This window comes from Petromyzon marinus, chromosome 9 (genome assembly GCF_048934315.1).
Source record: "Petromyzon marinus isolate PM22_M1 ecotype Great Lakes invasive population chromosome 9, UKy_Petmar_22M1.pri1.0, whole genome shotgun sequence".
Classification (NCBI taxonomy): domain Eukaryota; kingdom Metazoa; phylum Chordata; class Hyperoartia; order Petromyzontiformes; family Petromyzontidae; genus Petromyzon; species Petromyzon marinus.
In genome coordinates this window covers 12876624-12900539 of record NC_133675.1, presented here as the reverse complement: position 1 = coordinate 12900539, position 23916 = coordinate 12876624, and the positions used below count along the sequence as shown (strand labels likewise).

The 23916-nt window shown below is 47.6% G+C and overlaps 1 protein-coding gene across 1 annotated transcript; it reads right to left on the bottom strand.

Moving 5' to 3' along the window:
- Positions 1-412: 412 nt before the first annotated feature.
- Positions 413-9768, bottom strand: LOC116940490 (tripartite motif-containing protein 14-like). The gene is made up of 7 exons (XM_032950386.2): positions 8684-9768; positions 6883-6978; positions 5749-5982; positions 4819-4841; positions 3918-4066; positions 3144-3280; positions 413-1609 (listed from the first exon to the last, which is right to left on the bottom strand). The coding sequence occupies exons 1-7, from the start codon at positions 9365-9367 to the stop codon at positions 1220-1222; spliced, it is 1713 nt and encodes a 570-aa protein (XP_032806277.2). The 5' UTR covers positions 9368-9768; the 3' UTR covers positions 413-1219.
- Positions 9769-23916: the final 14148 nt, after the last annotated feature.

The following is a 23916-nucleotide window of genomic DNA, read 5'->3' as shown; positions in this document are numbered from 1 at the left end:
TTTCGTTGAGCTATCATTTGTGGCCAGTGTCGCTTCTCAATTTTTTTTGCTATAAAGCTCAGTGGGCTTTACCTGATAATAAAATAAGGTTTTAGGTTGGTAATAAAAGTGGGGGAGGTGCCAGGCACGTGATGTTGATTCCGCCTTTCTGTATTAACAGTTAAATATGTTCGCATTGGGCATGAGATTCACTCGTTTAAAAAAGTCTGCTTTACAAAGAATATGGAAAAGTGTCCTGAAATAAGTGCATGTCAAAGACGAGTTATATCTGAAGACGAGTGGATGTTATAGGAATAGACACTTGAAGCACGCAACATATTACGTTGCTTCAAAGGTATTTGTAGATAAGTGCATTACACAATTGCTCATTATACAGAAACTTCAAGATCATACAGTTCAAACAATGCATACATTTACTCAATAATATATTTTAATTTAGGTTATATTTAATGTAAAAATACAAAACCGCATACCGTTATGACGCCATGTAAGCACTTTGTTAGTTACTGCATAAGGCGTGTGAGTCTACCCCAGCCACCTGTGCATACCCAGGGTTATTTTTTTGCGCCGGAGCTGCCTGGGGCTGAGCTCTGGAAAAAAATGTCCCTGCCACTCTCCGCCCTCTGTTGGTTGTGGCGGAGCGAAGTTGGAGGACGTCGGAAAATATTAAATCATACAGCCCTGACTACCCACATCAACCCCCGCCTGTGGAGATCCTGCACTCCGGCTTATACTTTTAAAAAAGTGTGAATTATTACAAGCATCCTGACAATAGGTGCGTTTACATGAGTAAATATATTAGAAAGTACTACTAACCTGGAATATAGCATACAACTATGTATAAATAACTTTTGTTACGTTAGAAGACCACTGTATATTGGCATTTTCCAGACGTGTGACCATTATCGCCGCCTGGCTGACCTTTGAAATCATGGTGTCAAAAAATTCCCACGTTCACAGTACTTAAGTCTCAAGCCACCAACATCACACACAAACAATTCCATCCATCATCTCACTTCGGAACATTAACCAACCATCCATTCTCTTGCGCATCATCTCAATCAAGCCCGTGGACGGCATCTTGCGACAAAGCTGTGCAAAACCCCACCAATACCAACGAGTGTCCCCGCGTCTACTCGCGACGTTCCAATCACGTTTGGCGAGCATTTTCCAACGCTTGCGCGTTCGGCAGCGCCGCGTGCAACGTCGGGCCGGCCTCTCAGGGACAGATCACGAGCGTGGTCTTGCCACCGAGCTGGAAGGCGGGGTAGAGCGGCTGCGTGAACTTTGCGCGGAAGGTGTACAGCTCGGCCATGCGGTCCGCGTCGATGAAGGTGACCACTCCGGCGCCGTAGTCCAGGAAGACGCCGACGGTGCGCGGCGGCTCGGCCACGACCACCGACTCGTGTTTCTCGTCGTGCCACGCAGCGCACTCGCACTGGGCCTGCGCGAGGCACCACGACGCGCCGTTCAGCCCCAGCAGGCTGGAGCCGCTGCTGCCCTTGCGACCCATGGAGCCGTAAGCGACGCCGATGCGCCATGTGTCCCCGCCGCTCACGGTCGCAGCCCAGTAGCGCTGGCCGCTCGCGAACGCCTGGTGGCACATCACCTGTTGGGGGAAGGGCGGGCGGGCGGGCCACGTCGTGAGCATGGAGTCACGGTGGGGTTCCTCCTTACCCCATCCAGAAAACGATTACAGAAATAAGGACACGGCTCGACTGCGCTCCGGTGGTATGGTCTTGTTGGGGTTTGTCACCACGTGTTGTTCGGCACAGTGCTCGACGTTTTGCTCCGTTTGCCGGGGGGGGGGGGGGCTCAAAAAATATCTGCGTGAATTTGACCCCACTGGTATGGAGAACTGGACGCTTCCAGCACGTGCAGTTAAAACGTCGCACACCATGCCGGGGGGCACGCGATGCGGTACTGCCCGAAAATATGTTGGGGAGCCATACGGCACAACTGGGAAGTAAAACACGACTGAAACTCGTGCGCCTGTCGCACCAGGGCACGTCTACAGGAAATATGTCCACCTATACAACCGTTTTGTCAATTCACGACTGAAATGAGGGCCTCCCCACGTCGTGAAGGTTGTGCTGGTTCTAGATTTTAAGCTTTCGTGACTGCAAGGATTCATACTCTTTGGTTCTATTCGGTAAAGTCACATAGAACCAAAGAGTTGTGCTGGTTATTTGACCACAGTTCACATCAGTCTGCGACTCGGTGTAGGTGGGAGCCATGGACGTGGGAATGTGGAAACAACACAACACTGTCTTGCTGCACTGCCATCTGCCGTCCACAGCGTGGCCCAGTAGATAAGACGAACATTAATCTTTACTTAAAGCTTTCGTGACTACAGGAATTCATATTCTTTGGGTCTTTCGATAAAGTCACGGAGATAGGTTCAAAGAAAATAACAAAAAAACTAGTTTTTTTTTAAAGACAAACATGAGTTGGAAAATGTTGACTTAAAGCTTTCGTGACTGCAGGAATTCATATTCTTTTTGGGTATCTCGGTAACGTAGTTTTTTTTGTTATTTTTCTTTGAACCTATCTACGTGCCTTTACCGAATGACCCAAAGAATATGATTGGGAAATTATTGAATTTATAACAAAAGAGTGGCTTCCCCGTTGTTGCATGGTTCAGGCTCGCGGGGCCGTGCAAGAGACATCACGCTTTTGAGTGGGCAGACAAGAGCGGGTGGGGACATCCGTGAACAAGAGCTTTATAGCTCATCTGATTTCTCCTGTCTAAAATAAAGATTCTGATTATGGGGGTGTGGTGTGGAGTCTGTCTGATTGGAGCTCTGAGCAGAGGCAGCTTTATAAACATTTAGAATCAACGTGCGTTTTAGAGTATTTGGCTGCTATAAATTCCCATGTGATAAGGAACTTCATTTAAGCTATCATTTGTGGCCAGGTCGCGTCTGAAAAATAAATATATAGCTCAGTGGGTCTCACCTGGTAAAAAAAAAATAGTTTAAATAGCTTTCGCCAATGTGAAACTGGGAGGCAAGGTCAGATATTCGGAAGCACGGGCTGCCTGGTGATGCATGATCCCCTTTCCATGTCACTGGTCCCTGGCCTGGCAGGAATTCGCCGCTCGTGCTCGGGTGGGATGCGTGATTGCGGTCGCGGCACAGCACCTGGCACCAGTGGTCGAAGCGCTCGGGCCGTTCGGGGTAGGAGAGGCGGCGGGAGCTGGTGGCCGCCATGCGCCCGTCCTGGGATAGGAGGAGGCTGGTGCTCGCCGTGTCGGGGTCGAGCGTCACGAGCTGCCCGTCTGCACGTGCCACAAATGCGTGTCATCGTCATCATCAACGCGTCACTTTAACGCCTACACCACACGACACGGCCAACTAGTAAGGGTTGTCACGTAAACAGAACGTGGCCAGTTCGTCACTGGTACAGCACTAACCGGTGTGTTGGAGAGCCAAGCCGCAACATTTACAATCTGAGTTCGACATTTCGCCAGTAATTACAAGTAGCTTCATCAGGCGACAGCCAGATTGTGGAGAAGTCTAACTGATGGATGATATTGGTCGCGAAGGCCTACGTGTTAAACTGACTAACCTTCATTATTGTCATAAGAAATCTTAGTGAAACAATTATATTGTGATTCTCGTTGCTATCATCATTACAAATAACCATCAATGAGTTGTCCCTTCCCCCGCACAATCTGATGAGCATGGTGGGCCTCGTACGGTGTGAAATAAGTTCAACATACACCCATAACTATCAATCAAGGTTGTCACCACCATTGCCAATAACTATCATCACCGCCATAAATAACCATCGTAAGATCATTGTGATCATCACAAAATAACCATCAAGTATATTCATCATCACTAATGACCATAATATCCACCACAGTGGCCACCACTGTGGTGGATATTATGCGTGGCGTGCACCGGGCTTACACATGAGCTTGAGGTTGGCGTTTGCGTCTTTGCTGCCATCCAGGGTGCGGATGAGCCTCTCGAGCCAGGCCTTGATGCTGGTCACGGCTGGCGTCTCCACCTGCAGCGTGGGACCCTCATCCATGGGCAGTCCAACCAGCGCTTCCGCCCTGCAGACAGCAACGGCACAGCGCCCTTCAGCCACACGTCAAACTCCACGCTCGCCACGGGAGACATTTCTGTCGGGGGAAATGGCCTTGAAGCCTACGATAGAGCGAAAAAGGAGTGGTGCCACGGTCGTGAGATGTTTTGACCCTCGACTGGTGCGCTGGAGGTCGTGGGTTCGATCCCAACCCTGACGCCTGTATATATGGAGTTTGCGCGTCTCTCTCGCCGTGATCGTGTGGAAATTTCTCCCGGTTCCTCCACATTTATAAACACGCGTTTAGATGATTTGGCTACTTTAAATTCCCACACATGACGAGTCACTTCGATGAGCTAAGACGTGTGGCCAGGTCTCCTCTGAAATAAAGCTCAGTGGGCTTTACCTGGGAACCAACCAAATTGCCGGCAATTGCCGGCAATTGTCACCGGCCTCGCGGTTCTATTAAGACAATGATGATAGAGTTTGTTGAAAAATGGTCAAATATTATACATCTCCTATCTCAGATCACGTTGTCATTCGGTCACCAAGACAAAAGGATCGCAGTTACTTTGGGCAGGAACTGATGATGGACTTTCCGTAACGCACAGAGGCGGACTACTTTTGGTACACGTTTCCGTTTGTTGTTATTTGAAACTCATGGTTTTGTGCTGTGCACTGTCCGCTTTTGTTACGATTCATTTTCTCGTCATTCACATATTTTGCTTATAGCCGGCATTGTACACCGTGAGAGTGAAAAGGAAGGCATTGACAGCTTACCTCTTCGAAGCAGACGAGTAACCCTGCGAACACGCACACGCCAAGCGCAAGGTGTGTCAGTACTACATTTTAACCAGCGTGTAAAGCATTTAACAGAGGCACGCATGAGCCACAGGGTTGCTCTTTCAGATCTTGTTTGAAACATTCTGCTTTAAAGCACTGCAGCGGGATTTTTTTTTATTGAAAACAAACACTTGTTATTCCGAAAGTTACCTCCTACCCCGAACCCCAAAGTGAATAGTCACCAACTACTGCCGTTAATCTTGGGTGCGTATTAAATTTAGGATTTCAGTTAACGGTAGAAGCAATGGCTACCAATGCGTTGTTAACAAACGAGGCACATTCTAAAAGCTTAAGCGTATAAGGAATGCGTTTTGAACATTTCAATAACGCAGCTCAAAGAAAATGTCATCTGTAACTAAACAATGAGCGCTATATTTACGGACACACGGACGTAATTGTCCATGTCGAGTGCAATAAACATTTCCAATCGGTGCATTCCGAAATGTAAAAAAAATACACAATTTATATTCAAAATGTACATTAAGTATTATTATGCCTACTGTATTTACCCAGGAAAGCCTCAATGGGTCTCAGCTCTTGTTCAGGAGGGTCTTGCCAAGTGTTCGCAGTCGGGAGGGTTGCAATGTTGCCGTGTGCAATTCGAATTGAATAATTTTCATGCAACGTCGCCACCATTGGGACGCTTGGCCAACGCGAACCAGTTTGCACTGCGCGCGCTCAATTTGAACCTGCGCTGTCGAAATTGTCGCCGACAAATCCCACGTTTGACCTGTGTACCGTGCACGCGCTCGCACACCGCACGGCGAGCTGCCCCCGTGGGCCCTGGGAGCAGGGACTATCGACGAAGCACTATTTCGACAGCGGCTGCGTTACACGTGGCGCGCCTCCCCGTGCCGCGGCGTTCACCTGCATGAAGGCGAGCGCGTCGCCCATGGCCGCCTGCGCGTTGAGCTGCTCCTCCGCTTCCCGCAGCGCCACGAGCTGCTGCTCGAGCTGCGCCAGGCGGTCGTTGGCGAGCGCCAGCAGCCGGCTCTGCTCCATCTCGATGGTGATGACGGCCGCCCGCTCGCGCTCGTCCAGTGCCCGGCGCGCCCGCCCAAAGCGGTCCACCACCTCCAGCTTCAGGGACACGCACGAACCCTGCAAGCGCGCACGCGACGCGCGAGAGTTGGGTCAGGTCACGGTGCAGCCCTGCCTGGTTCCGATCCCGACAAAAGAAAACCGTGCTGACTTGTTCAGAAAATTTACACGATCGGCGAGACACCTTTGGGAATGTGCACGTGTGCCAGGGAGCATTCTCCTAATTCGTTGCAATGCACTGCGGAGCATTTGGTTTTGACAATGGCCTCATGCACTTTCGAGATGGTGTGTTGACAATGTCAAGGAGGTAAAGGTGCCGCCGTGCGATTGCTAGGCTTGCGCCACTGCTACAACGATCTCGAGCGAGCCTCACCACACGCGATCTGTTGATTCGCGAATTGTGGTGCACAAATGTGTACAGGTGGGTGGACACAGTTGGACGGATTTAATAAGCTTGCCCTTGTTGATTCAACTCCTGCGCTGGGAGGTCAAATCGAACTGGCGACTGTGCCGGTCAACATCGATATTTGAGAAGCAAAGGCAGGTGGATGCCATCCCGGCCACGCTGTCCCCTAGTCTGCTGCATTGATCTTCATATTTGCTTGTTAAAAGAAATGCAATAATCTATACTGGGGATTTTTGTAGCTGTGTGCATAGCAGGATGATACTTTCCTATTTATAAACAAAGTGGTGGCAAGCTTTGCGTTATCTTCTCTCCACGGGTATCCTGTACGCTCAACTAAATGTCCAATTTTTTGTGTTATTTTTTATCAATTTATTATTTTATTCTCATTCTACGTGACTTTACCGAAAGAACCAAAGAAGATAAATGTCCAATATTTAACACTATATTACTATATCTGCGCTGAGCATATGACATTACTTGCTTTCATAATAATGATAATGTAACAATTTTTTCCCCAATAAATCAACGAATACTATTGTATGAGTAGAACTCACCATAATATCTTTGGTGGCTATTTCATATTCAATTTTGCTCTTGGACACCGTCATTTGTTTGATTTTCAGCTTTTGTCTCTTCTGCTTTAGGTCCATCTGTACGCAAATAAAAACAAGACACGTGTGAATACTAATCGAGTGTTCGATTGTGGTTGTCCCGTTCAAAACAAGGCATGAAGGTATAGTAGTAGTAGTAAGTTCTATTGGCCACATTGTATTTTCACAACAAGGAATGGAATATCTATCGATATATATGAACACGTACATTTGACAAATGCTAACATAGGAAACCATTGTACGAATATGAAAACGGTGGCAACATGTTAACTACCTCGCCCGGTAACCAGGACGTCGTGGGTTCAATCCCAGACCCTGACTCATGTATATTTGGAGTTTGCATGTTCTCCCCGTGGTCGTGTGGATTTTCCTCCGGGTCCTTCCGGGTTTTCCCGTCCACATTTAGAAACATGCATTTAAAGTATTTGGCCGCTATATTTTTCCACCTGCTAAGCCACTTCGTTGGGCTGTCATTTCTGGCCAGGTCACTTCTGAAAAAGAGCTGTACAGCTCAGTGGGCCTTACCATACCTGATGGAATAAAAAAAATAGTTTAGTTTTAGTTAATATGGGGAAAAGATCTACTTCGAGTGTGATGTTACACACGGCCAGTCCGAACCGAGGAATGTGAAAGGGGGAGGCTTGCTCACGGTGTGGTATATGTCGACAACTCAAAATGTCATTCCCCCCCCTCCCCACAAACGTATCTTGACAGTGATTTAAAATGTGCACGGACTTTTTGTTCATTAAATTCAGACATGTTTTACTTGTTCGTGGCTTGAAAGTTCATCCATCAACAGACATGCCGTGCGGCTTTCATGTGATGTAACTCGTAAATTGTGCAATACCTCGGACGTTGCTGAAATTACACGTAAGCAGCTAACCCAAAAAAAGAAAATCGCCATTAGCATGTGGCTTTTTCAGTCACTTGGCTGACACATTCATGCAAATGCCACGAACGACGGTGCGTTTTTTTTCTCTCTACAAAATTCTGGAGGTGTCGAGTCTCCTGCATTGAACCGAGTGGCTTTGGCGGTAAATCTCACACAAAGGCAGCAGACAGCAAGAAAAGAGAGACCGTCGCATGATTGTGCAAAGGTGGCTCTTAAATTGTTCTGCAGAGCCCACATCAGCGCGAGTGCAAATCAACATTGGAGAGGAAATGTGCACAGCCCTTATGTCATGCCACTGCCGGATGAGGGCTTCACCACGCCTATGTGGGTTGTGGGGATTATTTTGTGTTTTACCATACTTCACCACACTGGTCAGTGTAGATTATCGAAGGCACAGAGTTAGAATTGAACGGCCCTCGTGATCTATGTCACCGTGCATGCGTGGTCAAAAATGTAACGCCTCTAATGTTGCACAGTCGCATTCACTCTCGAGTCAATATAGATTTTTAACAGGCTGTCGCGACCAATATTCATAATAAAGGTTTTCTTGGGGGGTCATATCGCGTAAATGTGTCGTTAACCCACCACCCCCCCCGACACAGCCATTTGTTCAGGGTTGTCACGTACACAATGCGTGCCAACCCATGGCTACTTCAGCACACCGGTGTGTCGGAGAGTAAACCCACAACATTTACAATTTGTGCACGACGTCCCCGCTGGTCATTGCACCAGCGAAAACCTTTACTATGAAGCTTCAACTTTTGTTTGTCCCGTAAAAACCTGTCCAACTAAACAATAAAATGTCGCGTTGTTCAACGCCCCCTCCTCCTCCTGCCCCATCCCTCCTCTCACCTGCGCCCCCCCGACCGCCAGCTGCAGCTCCTCGACCGCGTGTCCCTGGCAGAGGCCGTCGTTGACGCACGCCGCGCACACGCACGCCAGGTCCGAGCGGCAGAAGAACTCCAGGGGCCGCCCGTGCCGTCCGCAGACCCCCAGCGCACCGCGCGCGTCGCCGCCGCCGCCGCCGCCTCCTCCTCCTCCGCACGCCACCGCCGCGGGCAGCTCGAGCAGCCGGTGCTGGCGCGTGAACGCCGCCGTCTCGTCGTGCATGCGCAAGTGCTCGCCGCAGAAGGACACCTCGCAGGTGAGGCACGCCTTGGCGGCCGGCACGCGCGACATCGTGCACAGGCCGCAGAGGGAGGAGAGCGCCGGCGGGGAGGAGCGCGCCGGGTCGGCCGAGATGAACGCGAGGGCGTCGGCGGCGCGGAACGGGCATCGCTGGCCGAGCTGCGCTATGATGCTCGCCAGCGGGGTGCTCGTCTGCAGCGCGGGGCGCTTGTGGAACACGTGGCGGCACTGCGGGCAGTCGCAGCCACCACGCGCGCAGTTCACCCTCCAGTGCGTCTCGATGCACGAGCGGCAGAAGCTGTGGCCGCACGGCAGCGTGCAGGGCGTGATGAACATGTCCAGGCACACGGAGCACGTGCACTCCTCCCGGAGACCACTGCCAAAGTTCGACTGGAGGCGCACCGCCATGGGGAAGCTGCGCACGGTTGCAGACGCTGTGGTGCGCTTGACACGGCTGGTGATGATGTGGTGCGCCTGAAACGGCAGGTGATGATGTGGTGCGCCTGAAACGGCTACAGATGCTGTGGTGCGCTTGACACGGCTGGTGATGATGTGGTGCGCTTGACACGGTTTGAGATGATGTGGTGCACTTGACACGGCTGGCGATGATGTGGTGCACTTGACACGGCTGGTGATGCTGTGGTGCGCTTGACACGGTTTGAGATGATGTGGTGCACTTGACACGGCTGGTGATGATGTGGTGCACTTGACACGGCTGGTGATGATGTGGTGCACTTGACACGGCTGGCGATGCTGTGGGAAGAACTGCGAAAGCTGTGCAGTGGCAATGAGTGGCGTGGAGGCGAGACAGGTATATATATATTCTTGACTGCGTGTGTCAGGGGGTGGCTAAGAGGTGTGGCTTACAAATGTGACGAGCGAATGTTAAAATTCCATAACCAAATAGGGAGCAACGCTTTGCATGGCTCAAGTTTGTCACCTGGGGTTAAACAAAGCATGGTTCATGTAATTTGCATGTGGTGGTCAAAACATGTATATTTCTGATTTAAAGCTTTCGTGACTGCAGTAATATGTATATTTCTTTCAAAGGAAATTAAGTACACATAGCACATACTTGAATATATATAAAATAAAAATTACTTGTAACATGACTATACGGTCATTTATTTACAACAAGATTTGTACTTTAAAGCAGGCTCCAAAATAACCTGAATGCACCCTTTCGTCAATTTTGATTTTTCGTATAATATCTTGTCATAAACAATGTTTGCCCCATTAACACCTCCCTTATTAATCACCTAAATGTTGTGTATTTTAACACCATGGACTTAACTTGTATCTTCCACCACAATGATTCAGAACAGTTTAAATTGACCACAGGTTACATGTTTTATGCGCAATTACACCTTGCTGTGTGTGTATATCCATATCAGCCGTGCTTCAACAACCAGCTGTGCCACTTGCACAACATTATGCCATGGGATGCGCCCAACTATAGAATGCTAAACGAGACGATCGGCAGGTAGCGTGTTGCGGGGTAAACTGTGGGTTTACTCGCCTCTTCAAAGGCGTCTGGCCAGTGTGGAAGAGTAGGCCAATAACGCGATAGAGGAGGGGGGGGGGCTGTCTAGAACTCCTCCTTGTTAGCAGTGGAGGCCCTATTGCTAGCAGTGGCGAGCAAGCAATTTCAGGTCTGCTGCACCTTGGCGGCGCCACGGTTGGCGAGATGTTAACAACCTCGCCTGGTATACAGGAGATCGTGAATTCGATCTCGACCCTGACGCTTGCCGTATATTTGGAGTTTGCATGCCTCTCTCCCCGTGGTCGCGTGGATTTTTCTCCGTGTCCTCCGGTTTCATTCTCTCCACATTTCGAATCAATGTGCTTTAGAATATTTGGTTGCCTATACATTTCCACGTGATAAGATCAGTGGGCTTTACCCGGTAAAATAAAATAAAAATACTACGTTTAGTTTGACTGAAAACTGTGTCACGTCAAAGTAAAAAAAAAGTGGGGAAAATAAAAATTTCATAAAGAACCGGTTCACCCTCATTTGCCGCATTCAGCCCATAAGTCAAACCACACCCGTCTGAGAAGGTCAGGCTTGAGTGCACTCCCGTGCGTGTCCGTTGATCCTGGTGATGTTTTCCGAGCGTTGTTGAATACCGAATAAAATAGAAAAAAACAATTTCTCGGTTTCAACCGACAGAGAAAACTTACAGGAGCAAAACAATAATACACGAATCGGTAACACCACGACCATGTTACTGATTATAATTACACCCTCCACAAGGGCTCTCACCAGGGGGAATACCTCGAGCTTCCTCTAGTGGTGGCCCTTCCACCAGCAGTGGCAAGTAATTGCAGGGCTGCACCTTTATAATTTTCACCGACCGATTTTAACAAAAATTTCATTTTAAATGTTTGCCGGTGCCAAATAACGAGCAACGACGCCTATGTGGGCAGTTGTCCAAAAATCTGTCAACTATATAATCGCTTACGAAGAAAACTATGTTATTAAGGTTGTTACGCAATATTAAAATGGTCTTATAACCACAATTAATGAATGGGTAGCCAAGTGGTGTATTTTATTGTTCTTTCTTTAATGTCTCGCGGTTGCAGTGACAAGCTGGATACTCTGTACCACCAGTGTCAACATTGATGAATTGATCTGTTTGTTAAAAGTAATGGGCGTTAGCCCTGTTTTTCTTGTTGATACCACATTGCAGGACTTTAGAAAAAATACCGAAAAGTACATTGAGAACCCAGGTAATCAGACAAGTCTTTGTGTGTCTGCACGCCTGCCTGCCTGTCTGGATTGCTCTTTTGAGTGAAATAATATGTGCTGAAGATCGCAGTTTTTCTAAGACCCACGTCAGTGGAATGGCTAAAGCAAATATGCATCACAGAGTGTCCCTTGTTAGTGTTGTCAGATATCGCCTGTTCATGTGCCTGCAATTCAAGCGTCATTTCAGTGTAAATCCTTATCCTTACTATCGTTCCCATGTTAATTACATGAAGAGAAAGACTTGGACACCAAATAACACATCGTGGTCATCGTCCAGCATGATCGATTCCACTGTGTGGGTGAAGGCATCCCAAAGTTGCTGTCCCCGTCTCTCCTGGTCCTGCAAATGCGCACAATTCACCTTGCACCTGCCAGTCAGCTGATTTCATTGCTCCTACCTCTGTGGAGAACGTCACCTCCGATTAGTCACGGTTGGGTACGAACGGCGTGAAAGAATTTCAACATACACGCATCTCGGACGTGGTCCTTCCGTTGGCTGCCACTCAATTGTTCCGTCTCAGCCATCGGCCATCATCCCGTCTCGTGATGCGTCCTGCGCTAGTCTGATTTCCTTCCTTTCACAGTCAAATTATGTCTCATTTGTATAAAATGTAATTCATGTTTTCCTCTTCGCGTCTCTTGGTGTATTTCAAGCGCGCACCTCTCTGCTTTTATTTGCACCCTTTAACAGTTTTTTGTTTGTCAATGGCCAAGTTTCTGATCCATGCCCTAACTGCGAATATACAATAGTTATATTTTTGGTTCTTTCGGTAAAGTCACGTGACTTTACCGAAAGAACCAAGAATATGAATCCCCGCAGTCACGAAAGCTTTTAAAATCAAAATGTATACAATAGTTATGAAGAGGATTGGGAGGGAGTGAGTGCTTATAGCAAACTTTATTTGATGACGATAAGCAAACACATTCTTTAAGCGCAGAATGGATTTACTTAAAAGTGTGTCTTCAGGCAGTGCCAAGGTACATGCAAAACCAAGTTATGTATGTACTACATAAATCTGCCTCGTAACACACGTTTTTTTTTTTTACAAAATACAATACCTAAGGCAACTTCTGAAAAATAACCCTGAGACTCGGTGATACATTTTTCGTGCATAAAAAGTTAGGGGTCGTCATCGGCCATATTTAAACCTCTGCTCGATGAAGAACTTCCCAACCACGTGCTTTTCTTCCGGTCCTGTGATGTCAGAATCGATCGCAGCTACCACCACACAAACCCATTTCACCACTCCGTCTCTTGCAGCCTTGCAGCGGATGTCTTCTTGGGCGTATTCTCTCGTCTGCCTGTCACTCCATCATTCTTTTTGACCACTTGCCATCCCATTTCCACTTTACTTTTCTGGACAGCGGACCTTCCGCATGGAGCTTTGCGAAGGTGAAACACTGCCGCCAACGACGACGACTACGTCTACTACTACGTCATCGTCGTCACACCTAAACCACAACCCCTGAATGGGCGCATTTCACAATCTAGCCTTGGGTTATAATCGGACAGTTGAGGCTTGTCTCCGGCCAGTGCCGGATTATCCTAGTAGCAAAAGTAGCTACATGTGTAGTAGCTACGGGCCCCGCACTTTCAAGGGCCCCACGCTAAATGCTTTCAAGCTATCAATTCCGGTTCAGTGATTTTGCACGTGCTCTATTACTATAGTACTATACTGTCTTCAACTTGTATGAACGACTGAGTGTTTAAGGTGAGTGATTTGTCGTATTATCTGGCTGTGTAGCAAATGAAAAAATACAATTACTTTACTATGCAAATAAAAAAAATTGCGTTTTCTAATTTATATTTATTTTCATTTAGGGCCCCTTTATAACATATGCTACAGGCCCCGCACTAGCTTAATCCGGCACTGTCTCCGGCACCTAACAGCTCACAGGATTAACACAATTTTAAAGGGGCTTTAAATTCCCCCAAAAAAGCATCATGTAAAGAAAACACAAATCTAGTTTTTTTAACATAGTAGAGAACACATCTGGTCTGAAAAAACACACTTAGCAGATGGGGAGACTACATATTGTGCATTCATCACTGGCTCTATTTGCTTGCGATAACTTTGATAATGAGGTTTTTGGGTGAATGGCGTAAATATAAATGTGTCGTTAAACCTGCCACCACCCGGCACAGCCAATTAACAAGGTTTGTACACGTAAACAAAACATGCCAATTCGTTACTACTACAGCACACCGGTGTGTTGGAGAGTAGCCCCACAACATTTACAATTCGAGTACGACGTTTCGCCAGTAATACCAACCAGCATCATCAGGCAACAGCCAGAGTTGTGGAGAAATCCTCCTGTTTCGGGGTTTAAACAGAGAAATACATGTGATGTCGTCACTTGTGAGCCAATCCGGCCGGGGGGGTGGTTAATGTTTGCATGTGAATTAAAGTGGATAATAGTGGTCGCGAAAGCCTACGTGTTCATGCGAAAACTTGCTGGGTTTCCCAAATGTTCTCCATGATCCTTGTGGAGAATTACCAAAATAGTTTATGTCCGATGTAAATAAAACATCCAGTAACCCCCGACTGTTGAAAGGGCAGGCCGTTGAGATCTATTGCCATAGCTAGAATCGCGTTGTTGAACATTAACCTGCAAATAAGAACGCGCATGTGCATCCTTTTGTCAACGCACTGCTGGATGAGGGATGAGGGATCCCTCCCCCCCCCCCCCCATTCTGTACGGGGTGTGGGGGTTCAATTGACCACGCTCCATCGCATCGGTCAGTGCGGGCTTGTTGGAGGGGCACATTTGTGGGAGCTGAGCACAGATGTCGAAAACAAGCAGAGAACAGAATTGGACTTTTATCTATGGGACATTTTTTTGCCAGTATCAAAAATGAGGAAAAATAAGAATACATTGTTTACGCTTTCTGATGTTAAGATGTTCAAGTAGAGATGTTTTGGGATCTATGTGGTATCTATTTGGTGTTTGAACATCTTAACACCCATTTCATCACCACCAGATACCTTTTTTTTGACTTTGCTGTATTTCCCTTTGCTGCCAACAAGGCAATTCCACAGCCTATAATCCCTGGTATATGTCATTAATAATCATTAGTTCAGGTCAGTTCCATTTATTTGGTATAGCCCTGTGAGCCATTCGGCTCTTGAATCGGGTGCAACCGCAACAAACAAAAAACAAAAACATGAACAAGAAAACATCTTAAAGTGACTCTATATATATAAACCAGCCGCCAACACCTTGCTTCATAGGGACATAACCTTTCTGCACAAGAGGCATAGACAATTTTGTAATGTACTCTGAAGATTATTTCGTCAAGTGGAAAAGTATGTGTGGTTATAATTTGCATATTGCTCGAGGCCCCTAGCAGGGAAAACCCACAATAAAAGCTAAACAAAGCCATAATTAGCCTGTCATGAACTTCCTTATGTGTCAACAGAAACAATGTTTATTTATGTAGCCCAGTGAAAACTTGACAGAGCAGAATAGGTCTCATAAGAGTGCCCTGGATATAGCCTAAAGGTACAGTGAATCCACAGGTATTCAAGGGTGTAATGCAGACGACCTATTTTTCTTTTTTTTCTTTTACCAGGAATGGCCCAAAGGCGTCACGGTGGGGATCGAACCCACGACCCCCTGTATGCCAGGCGAGATAGTTAACATCTCGCCACCGTGGCGCCCCCACTTCAAGTGGGGTTATAGATGCGTAGGTATGGGAATAAAGCAGTACAGAACAGCAGTGGATTTTCCCGCAATGCCCTCCGCTGCCTACCAAGTAATTCCCACAGCCTGCAACAGCTGCTTTAGAAGGTGGTCACCCACGCAAAGCACTATCCAGGCTCCAAACGTGATGAGCTAGTGAGGTTGTGGCAAGTTTGGGTGCATTTTTTGGTGAAAACAAGCGGCTGGAGATGTAGCGCATGGGATGCGGGATATATGTGTGGTGTATATAATTACTCACACTGACACGGAGTAACAGGTCACCTGCTTACACTTTATTAATCCTACTCTCGCACCAGTTGTAGGCCCACCTGGGACTGCCTCTCCCTGTGACCACACACACCGCTTCGCCCTCCTACCTGCCCTCATCTACCCCACACCGCACCTACCCTCTCCTATCTCGCCGCTGCCCCCTGCTCTCACCCTCGCTGCCTCGTACCCACTCACGCGTCTGTCCCAGGCGGGGGGTTCAGCCAACACCCGCCCGTCGACGTCGTGAGGAGCGCGGTTCCGTTGACGGCCCCAGCGGCAGCGGCGAGACGTCTCCTCTCTTGGTCCCCGAACAACTCCCCGCTACTCACGCACACTCCTGCTGATATACCCCTCCTCATTCCGAGTCCTCGCGTGCCCCCACTCGCACACTCGCTAATCCCGAATCACCGCCCCCCACCTCCCGTCTCTCCGGCGACGATCCCGTGCCCCCAACGCTCACACCTGCTCGTCCCCAATTGCATCCTCTCGACTGCGCGCACTGCGTACATCCCTACTCTACGTATGTAGGGGGTGCCACGATAGCGAGATTTGAACTCCCTCGTCCTGGTATACAAGAGGCCGTGGGTTCGATCCAGACCCTGACGCCTGCTGTAAATTTGGAGTTTAGCACGTAGGCTTTCGCGACCAACATCATCCATAATACATGGTTTTTTTTGGGGTTAGATCACGCAAATGTCGTTAAACCCGCCATCACCCGACATAGCCAATTCGTAGGGTTTGTCACGTAAACAGAACACCGGTGTGTCGGAGAGCAAAGCCTCAACACACCGGTGTGACGGAGAGCAAAGCCTCAACACACCGGTGTGACGGAGAGCAAAGCCACAACACACCGGTGTGACGGAGAGCAAAGCCTCAACACACCGGTGTGACGGAGAGCAAAGCCTCAACACACCGGTGTGACGGAGAGCAAAGCCTCAACACACCGGTGTGACGGAGAGCAAAGCCTCAACACACCGGTGTGACGGAGAGCAAAGCCTCAACACACCGGTGTGACGGAGAGCAAAGCCACAACACACCGGTGTGACGGAGAGCAAAGCCTCAACACACCGGTGTGACGGAGAGCAAAGCCTCAACACACCGGTGTGACGGAGAGCAAAGCCTCAACACACCGGTGTGACGGAGAGCAAAGCCTCAACACACCGGTGTGACGGAGAGCAAAGCCTCAACACACCGGTGTGACGGAGAGCAAAGCCACAACACACCGGTGTGACGGAGAGCAAAGCCTCAACACACCGGTGTGATGGAGAGCAAAGCCTCAACACACCGGTGTGACGGAGAGCAAAGCCTCAACACACTGGTGTGACGGAGAGCAAAGCCACAACACACCCAGTGGGTGCTGTCCTCGTGTAGTGACATGGAATGGGTCACTATGACGTGTAGCGCGAGCTGCTGGCAAGAAGGGGCTCGGCTGCCATACGAACCCTGTCGGCCAGCAGGTGATGGGGGAGACAGGAGGAAGGGATGTGGGGAGAGGTGACGGAGGGGGCACGGGAGAAAGCCGGGAACCTTCGAGGGGGTTCTGGAAGGGGGGCGTAGCCGAGGCGGAGCGGGGCTGCGCTGGGGAGGGGGGGGGGGATAAAAGGGAGACCCTGGAGAGGACTCGGGGCCGTTGTTGGAGTGGGCCCCTGGAGCTCATCGTCTTCGTCATCATCTGGAGGACCGTGTCTCTACCGTGTCTCTACCGTGTCTCTACCGTGTCTCTACCCTCGTCTCTACCGTGTCTCTACCTGTCTCTACCGTGTCTCTACCGTGTCTCTACCGTGTCTCTACCTGTCTCTACCGTGTCTCTACCCTCGTCTCTACCGTGTCTCTACCGTGTCTCTGCCGTGTCTCTACCGTGTCTCTACCGTGTCTCTGCCGTGTCTCTACCGTCGTCTCTACCGTGTCTCTACCCTCGTCTCTATCGTGTCTCTACCTGTCTCTACCGTGTCTCTACCGTGTCTCTACCGTGTCTCTACCTGTCTCTACCGTGTCTCTACCCTCGTCTCTACCGTGTCTCTACCGTGTCTCTACCGTGTCTCTGCCGTGTCTTTACCGTGTCTCTACCGTGTCTCTGCCGTGTCTCTACCGTCGTCTCTACCGTGTCTCTACCTGTCTCTACCGTGTCTCTACCGTGTCTCTACCGTGTCTCTATCGTGTCTCTACCCTCGTCTCTACCTGTCTCTACCGTGTCTCTACCGTGTCTCTACCGTGTCTCTACCCTCGTCTCTACCGTGTCTCTACCCTCGTCTCTACCGTGTCTTTACCTGTCTCTACCGTGTCTCTACCGTGTCTCTACCCTCGTCTCTACCGTGTCTCTACCGTGTCTCTACCTGTCTCTACCGTGTCTCTACCGTGTCTCTACCCTCGTCTCTACCGTGTCTCTACCGTGTCTCTACCCTCGTCTCTACCGTGTCTCTACCGTGTCTCTACCGTGTCTCTACCCTCGTCTCTACCGTGTCTCTACCGTGTCTCTACCCTCGTCTTCAGCGTTGTGGGTCAGGCAGCCAGTTGCTGTCCTGACCCGATTGTAGTATTCCTTGTGCCTGCAAATAGTGTATCTAAAGTGTGTCACTACACTGGTCAGGAACTGGCATGTTGTTTACGTGACAAACCTTACTAACTGGCAGTGGCGGGTTTAACGACATATTTACGCGATATAACCCCTCCAAAAAAACCTGTATTATGTATATTTGGAGTTTGCAGGTCTCTCTCCACGTGATTGCGTGGATTTTTATCCGGGACCACCGTTTTTTCCCTCCACATTTAGAAACAGGCATTTAGAGTTTTTGGCTGCTGTAAATGTCCACGTGATGAGCCACTTCGTTGAGCGATCATTTGTGGCCAGGTCGCTTCTGAAAGAGAGCTACGTAGCTCAGTGGGCCTTATCTGGTAAAATAAAATATGTTAATGAGAGAATATTAATAAAAAAAGCACAACAGCCTTCACCTTGCTTCACATGGAAGTAAGCTTGTTGCACAACACCCATGGGAAATTCTGAAGTTCCATTCAGCTTATTCACGTGAAGACGCGTACGCATAATCGTACACTTGTAAATGTAATTAACTTAGATTTGAGGATTCCACAGCCTTGACTGAAATCCATTTATTTATTCGGTTTTCACCAAGCCCCACGAGAAGCCTGAAGCAACTCAAGTAAATCTAATGCCAGATGAAGGCTTCTGAAACCAGGCTGTTGCCTGCTGTACAATTCTGCTCTTGATGTCATCGTCCGCGCTGCTGCATATGCTGCACACGCCACCTGTTCTACAGAAAGCGATTGTTCTAGAGACAATCAGTGGGGATTACAGATTCACTTGCTGGTGACATTTGCCATCGTGTTACATTCCCACTCCTCATGCACTGTTTGCATTCATGGTGTACGGCGACCGGGTGAAAGGAGGTGAGGGTTTAGCAACAACCGGTAATGAAGTCACACAGTCATATCCGAATACTTTAGATTTGACATATGATTGCATATTGCTCGAGGAAGCTATCTGGAAATTCCCACAAATATAACAAAAATAGACAATTCACTCAAAAAAAAACGTCAACGTGTTTCCACATGTCAAAAAAATAATGTATGTCAACTATATTTAGTGTGCATTTTGGTCGAACGCCATATAAGGTATCCATCCGGGAGGGTTCCTCTCTCTCTCGTGTCAGAGAGAGAGAGAGGAACCCAACGTGAGCTGTGCAATGTAGCAAACGTGGCAAGTGATGAGCAGAAGCGATGTAGAAATAATTGCCTAACAACTTTTAACGTGAAGAAAAAAACCCCATTCCAATGCGGAGGACATGCATCCGTGATTATGTTTGGCGAGGTGGACACGTTACCGACAGGGTCTCAGTGGTGTTGGTTCAACACATTGTCTGATAAATATGTACACTTCAATGTACAATGTGCTTTAAAGATGACGAATGCCCATATAATGCTCAACAAACTTAAATCCTCACCTACCAGTCGATGGATCTGTACGATATGTATTTACTAATCTTCTTTCGTATGGCTGATCTAGATGCAGAGCAACAACTACAATTTCACATTTAGGTGGTCAAGCCAGACAACCGCGTCAGGAGCCAGCGGACTGTATCGCTGTGATGTCTCCTTCGCATTTGTAGATGGTTTGTTTTGGATTACCGCAGTCGCACATATGGAGAGTTTTAAAGTTTCCATTTATAGCATCAGGTATCTGCATATGCCATGGTTTGTGCAGATGCGGTTTAGGGAGGACCATGAGCTTCGTGGAAGATCAAAACCGGAGATCTTCTTCGTTGGGTCATTCATTAGGTGTTTGTGAGTTTTACTTATACATGCATGGTTCAGGGGTCAAGTTCGCTTCGCCAGCACCATTGATATTCTGGATTCGACTCCAGTCAGCACGCCACGACTAAAAACAAATTTCTCGAGTTTGATGAGTTGATGGTTTCAGCACCAAGCACTAATAACTGCACAGATTCAAAGATTTTAGTCCGACATGTAACGAACGCTCTTTGCTGGGCACATAAAATGTGTCCCTTTTAATTTGGATTCAATAGGCCTTATTTAAGTGATTTCCAAAGTGTGTCTGTGATGTCATCTTCCCGGGCGTCTCATCGACGGCTTTCTGCAAGAATTCCTCGGAACACACAGATGGCTTCATCTCATGGCAAGACACTGAGAGCACAATTGAAATATAATTACTGTTAGCTTTTGACTTGTCCTAATTGTACAAGAGTTAAAGGTGCATCCCTGCAATTACTTGCTGACACCACTGTTGCGGGGAGGGCCTTTGCACTTGCGGCCGCCTCCACTGAGCCACTCAAAATTGTATTTCAGCCTGAATCTTCCACGCTGGGCTGACACCCTGGGAGATGTAGAAGTAACCAACATTTTACCCTACCACACACGATCTCCCGATCCACTGTGTGTACGCATTTACAATGCTTGGTGGACAATAAGGTTGGTGGGCGGTGGGGGACATTTACGAAGCTTGCCCTTTATTTTTCAATTGCCACGTTTAGAACGGATGACGCAGCAGTACCTGCCAAGAGAGATCTATGGTCTGAAACTAAAACTTGCGTCAGCACAGCAAGCTGCAGCGCTGCTATAGCTGCAGCTTGTGGTGCACGCAAAGTCTACTCAATGCTGCCGTGATGGAACAGTCACATTGTTTGGTTCTCTTGTTGTGCACAATGCAGTACAACTGCGGTCAATAGGCACTAATGGTAGGATGGTTGACGTGGTTCGTTTGCAAAAAAGGCTTCTTCCAAGCTTCTGTTGGAGCCACTTGCCGTTTTCATTTAACACGCCAACTCCCTTTGCAGGTTCACCTGGTTTTGCTTGCGTCCCATTGGACCGAACTCTTTTCGAATGCCATTAACTATGAGCTCAGAGGTCAGCATGAATGAGTAATATTCCAAAATGTCAATGAGCAAAGTGGTGACGCCCACATATAACGCAACTGCCTTTAACAACCAGCGTAGCACATATTACTGAATTTTAACAGTAACATAACTATATACTTCAATGCATAATGTGCTTTAAATCAAAAGTAAACTGTCTGTGACTATACTCAACGTCGATTTAATTGGCCTGTTATGATGTTTTATAGAAATGTTATACGAACAAACATCTCGAACATAGCAACATCGCTCCCTACAGCGAAAACTTGGCAGAAGCCTCCTGAAATAAGTCGGTGATGTTTCGTTTTTGTCGGGATGGTGTGCGGAGTGCACCAAAACTGATTTGGTGCACTCCGCTGTGACACCATACACCCGAGTTCAATTCCAGGCCTCGGCTAACATCGGTGGCACAAGTGATAACTGAACCGATTTTCGCCCTTCCTATCCCTGCCGCGTGTATTGGCCAGTGAGATGAAGTATGGTAATGCCCTCCCCCACGTTCGATACAGCATTGGGGAAGCCTTCATAAAGCAGCAGATCGACAAGAGATGGGTTATTTTTTTTATACATGTAAGATACAGTTACTAACATACTAAAGAAGTGGAATGTGTAAAAAGACAGAATTAGCAGATTTTAAAGTGTTAGAATGTTTTTTTTTAAATCTCTTAAGTTTCTGAAATACAAAGAAAGCGACATTGCAACGTGACATTCACATTTATTCGACATCAGTATCAGGACACGGATGTCAAGGGGGAACATATTGTTTTGTTTTAATATGGTTAACGCAAACTTGTCAGCCCATACGGTTTATCCCGTCTTCTTGTACAGGGAAATTTCGTTTTCAGGTCCATGCGGTGTAACAGCCGTTTCAATACGGGCCAAATTTGTTTTTATTTGTTTGTGTTTCTCCCTTGTGATGGGACTTTCTAGAATGAACGTTGAGATTTATAAGGGTACGGGGTGACCAATAAGCTCTGAATTGGTCTGTAATAAGGTAGGGCACTGATAAGGGGTTGACAGATATGTAATTATAGTAGTGTAGTGTATGGTAGTGTCAACCCATACGGTTTACCTTGTATTCTTTTACAGGGAAATTTCGTTCTCAGGTCCATGCGGCATAACAGCCGTTTCAATACGGGCGAATTGTTTATCTGTTTGTGTTTCTCTGCTTGTGATGGGACTTTGTAGGATGCACGTTGAGATTTCCAAGGGGCACGGGGGTGACCAATAAGGCCTGAATAGGTCTGTAATAAGGTAGGGCACTGAACGAGGTTCAGAGGTATGGTTGACAGGTATGATCACGTGGCTCGAGGGAAATTACTTGACGTACCAAGAACCACTGGCCGCTCTCGGGCTGAGGACATTCCGTGTTCTTACCACCCTACCCACTGAGGAAGATGTCGTGTGAGCTCACGCATTGCACGACTTAAAACAATTTTAAATATATATTTTACGAGGCAATGCCCACTGACCTATGTAGCTATTTTTTTTTTTCAAAAGCGGCCCGGCTATCACAATCAACTAAAGTGGCTTATATCGTGTGGAATGGCAGACAGCGCAGCCAGATCATCTAAAAGCGTACGTTAATTTTAAATGTCGAGAGAGACACGCAAACTCCAAATGTACATGCATCAGGGTCGGGAACGAACGCACGACCTCTTGCATACCAGGCGAGAGAGTTAACATCTCGCAAATGCGGCGCGCCCTTTGCGAGAACACGGGTAGCAGATCTTGCACGCATCTCTTACCGAGAGTTCCAACCCTTCGCGTCACGTAGTAGTGGGATACTGCAGAGTAAACACTGCACCCTTTGTGCGGCCACACGGGACAACCTTGCAAAGTGTACTGCAAGCCACTTGGCATTGTGTTCCAATCAACAGCCGGGGCCGCTGCCGGTTGCGTTGAAACATTCCTGCTGAGAAAGCTACACGTGTGGACATGTGTTCTTCTGCAGCCAGACGCAAGACATTACGTCCTTAACAAGGAAAACATTCAGCTTTTAAACTATTTGCAATTAAAATAACGTGTGCATGATTATATTAAGCGATACGCATCGATATCCAGTTTCCGCAAAACTGCCTATTTTCATATACAAAGATCCCCCATAGCCTTTAACAGAGTGTTATGGGTAAGTGTTGTTAGCAAGCACCTATTAAGGCCGGCACGTGCAGGCTTGCACAGACATTTTAGCGAAAAAAAGTCCCGTAACGGTCGTCATTACCACTGCCTTAAAAAGAAGCAGCATATGATAGGTTTCATCCGAGTGGTCCCGTTTTCACAGCACATCGGCCAGAGGTAAGAGTATCACCGAATAATGTATGTAGTTTACCGAGACAAAGTAACTTATTATTAATTACATTTGTATTCTTAAACAAAACATGTTGATAATTGTCTTGTCAATAGCTTTGATTGAACTTCAACAACATTTTTAAACGTAATTATACAGAGCAATCTGTCGTTCTGTGGTTGATCGTTCGACGCGTAAACCACAAAGGCAATTAGAAACATCACGTCTACCTTTCATCCTCCTCACAAAAGCATGCCTTGACATTATTATGAATGCCTGTTCAAGTGAATACATGTAATAAGAAGAGTGTGATGTAATTTTAAGCCACTAAAACTAAAATGTAAATCACGTGCGCCGATTGTAGTAACCGAACCTTTGATCTACCCTATGAGATTAATGCAGAAAAGCCGTGTTTCTTGTTGTAGCTGGGGGACTGTGCATTTCAGTGTAAAGACAAACGTAGACGACTTTGTAAATACACTGCTAGATGATCTCCATACACCGCATCCGTCATGGGCATTGTTTTTCTATACATAACCACACAATGCTAAGTGTGGGTTAAATTAAAAACCTAGGACCAGTA

What these genes read in the sequence shown, in the direction of transcription:
- LOC116940490 (XM_032950386.2), bottom strand. Translation starts at nt 9,367, where the DNA reads ATGGCGGTGCGCCTCCAGTCGAACTTTGGCAGTGGTCTCCGGGAGGAG. An exon ending in TAGCCACCAAAGATATTATG is followed by an intron (nt 5,983 to 6,882) that starts GTGAGTTCTACT and finishes GCGCGCTTGCAG; the next exon opens with GGTTCGTGCGTGTCCCTGAA. An exon ending in CGCCAACCTCAAGCTCATGT is followed by an intron (nt 3,281 to 3,917) that starts GTAAGCCCGGTG and finishes TGGCACGTGCAG; the next exon opens with ACGGGCAGCTCGTGACGCTC.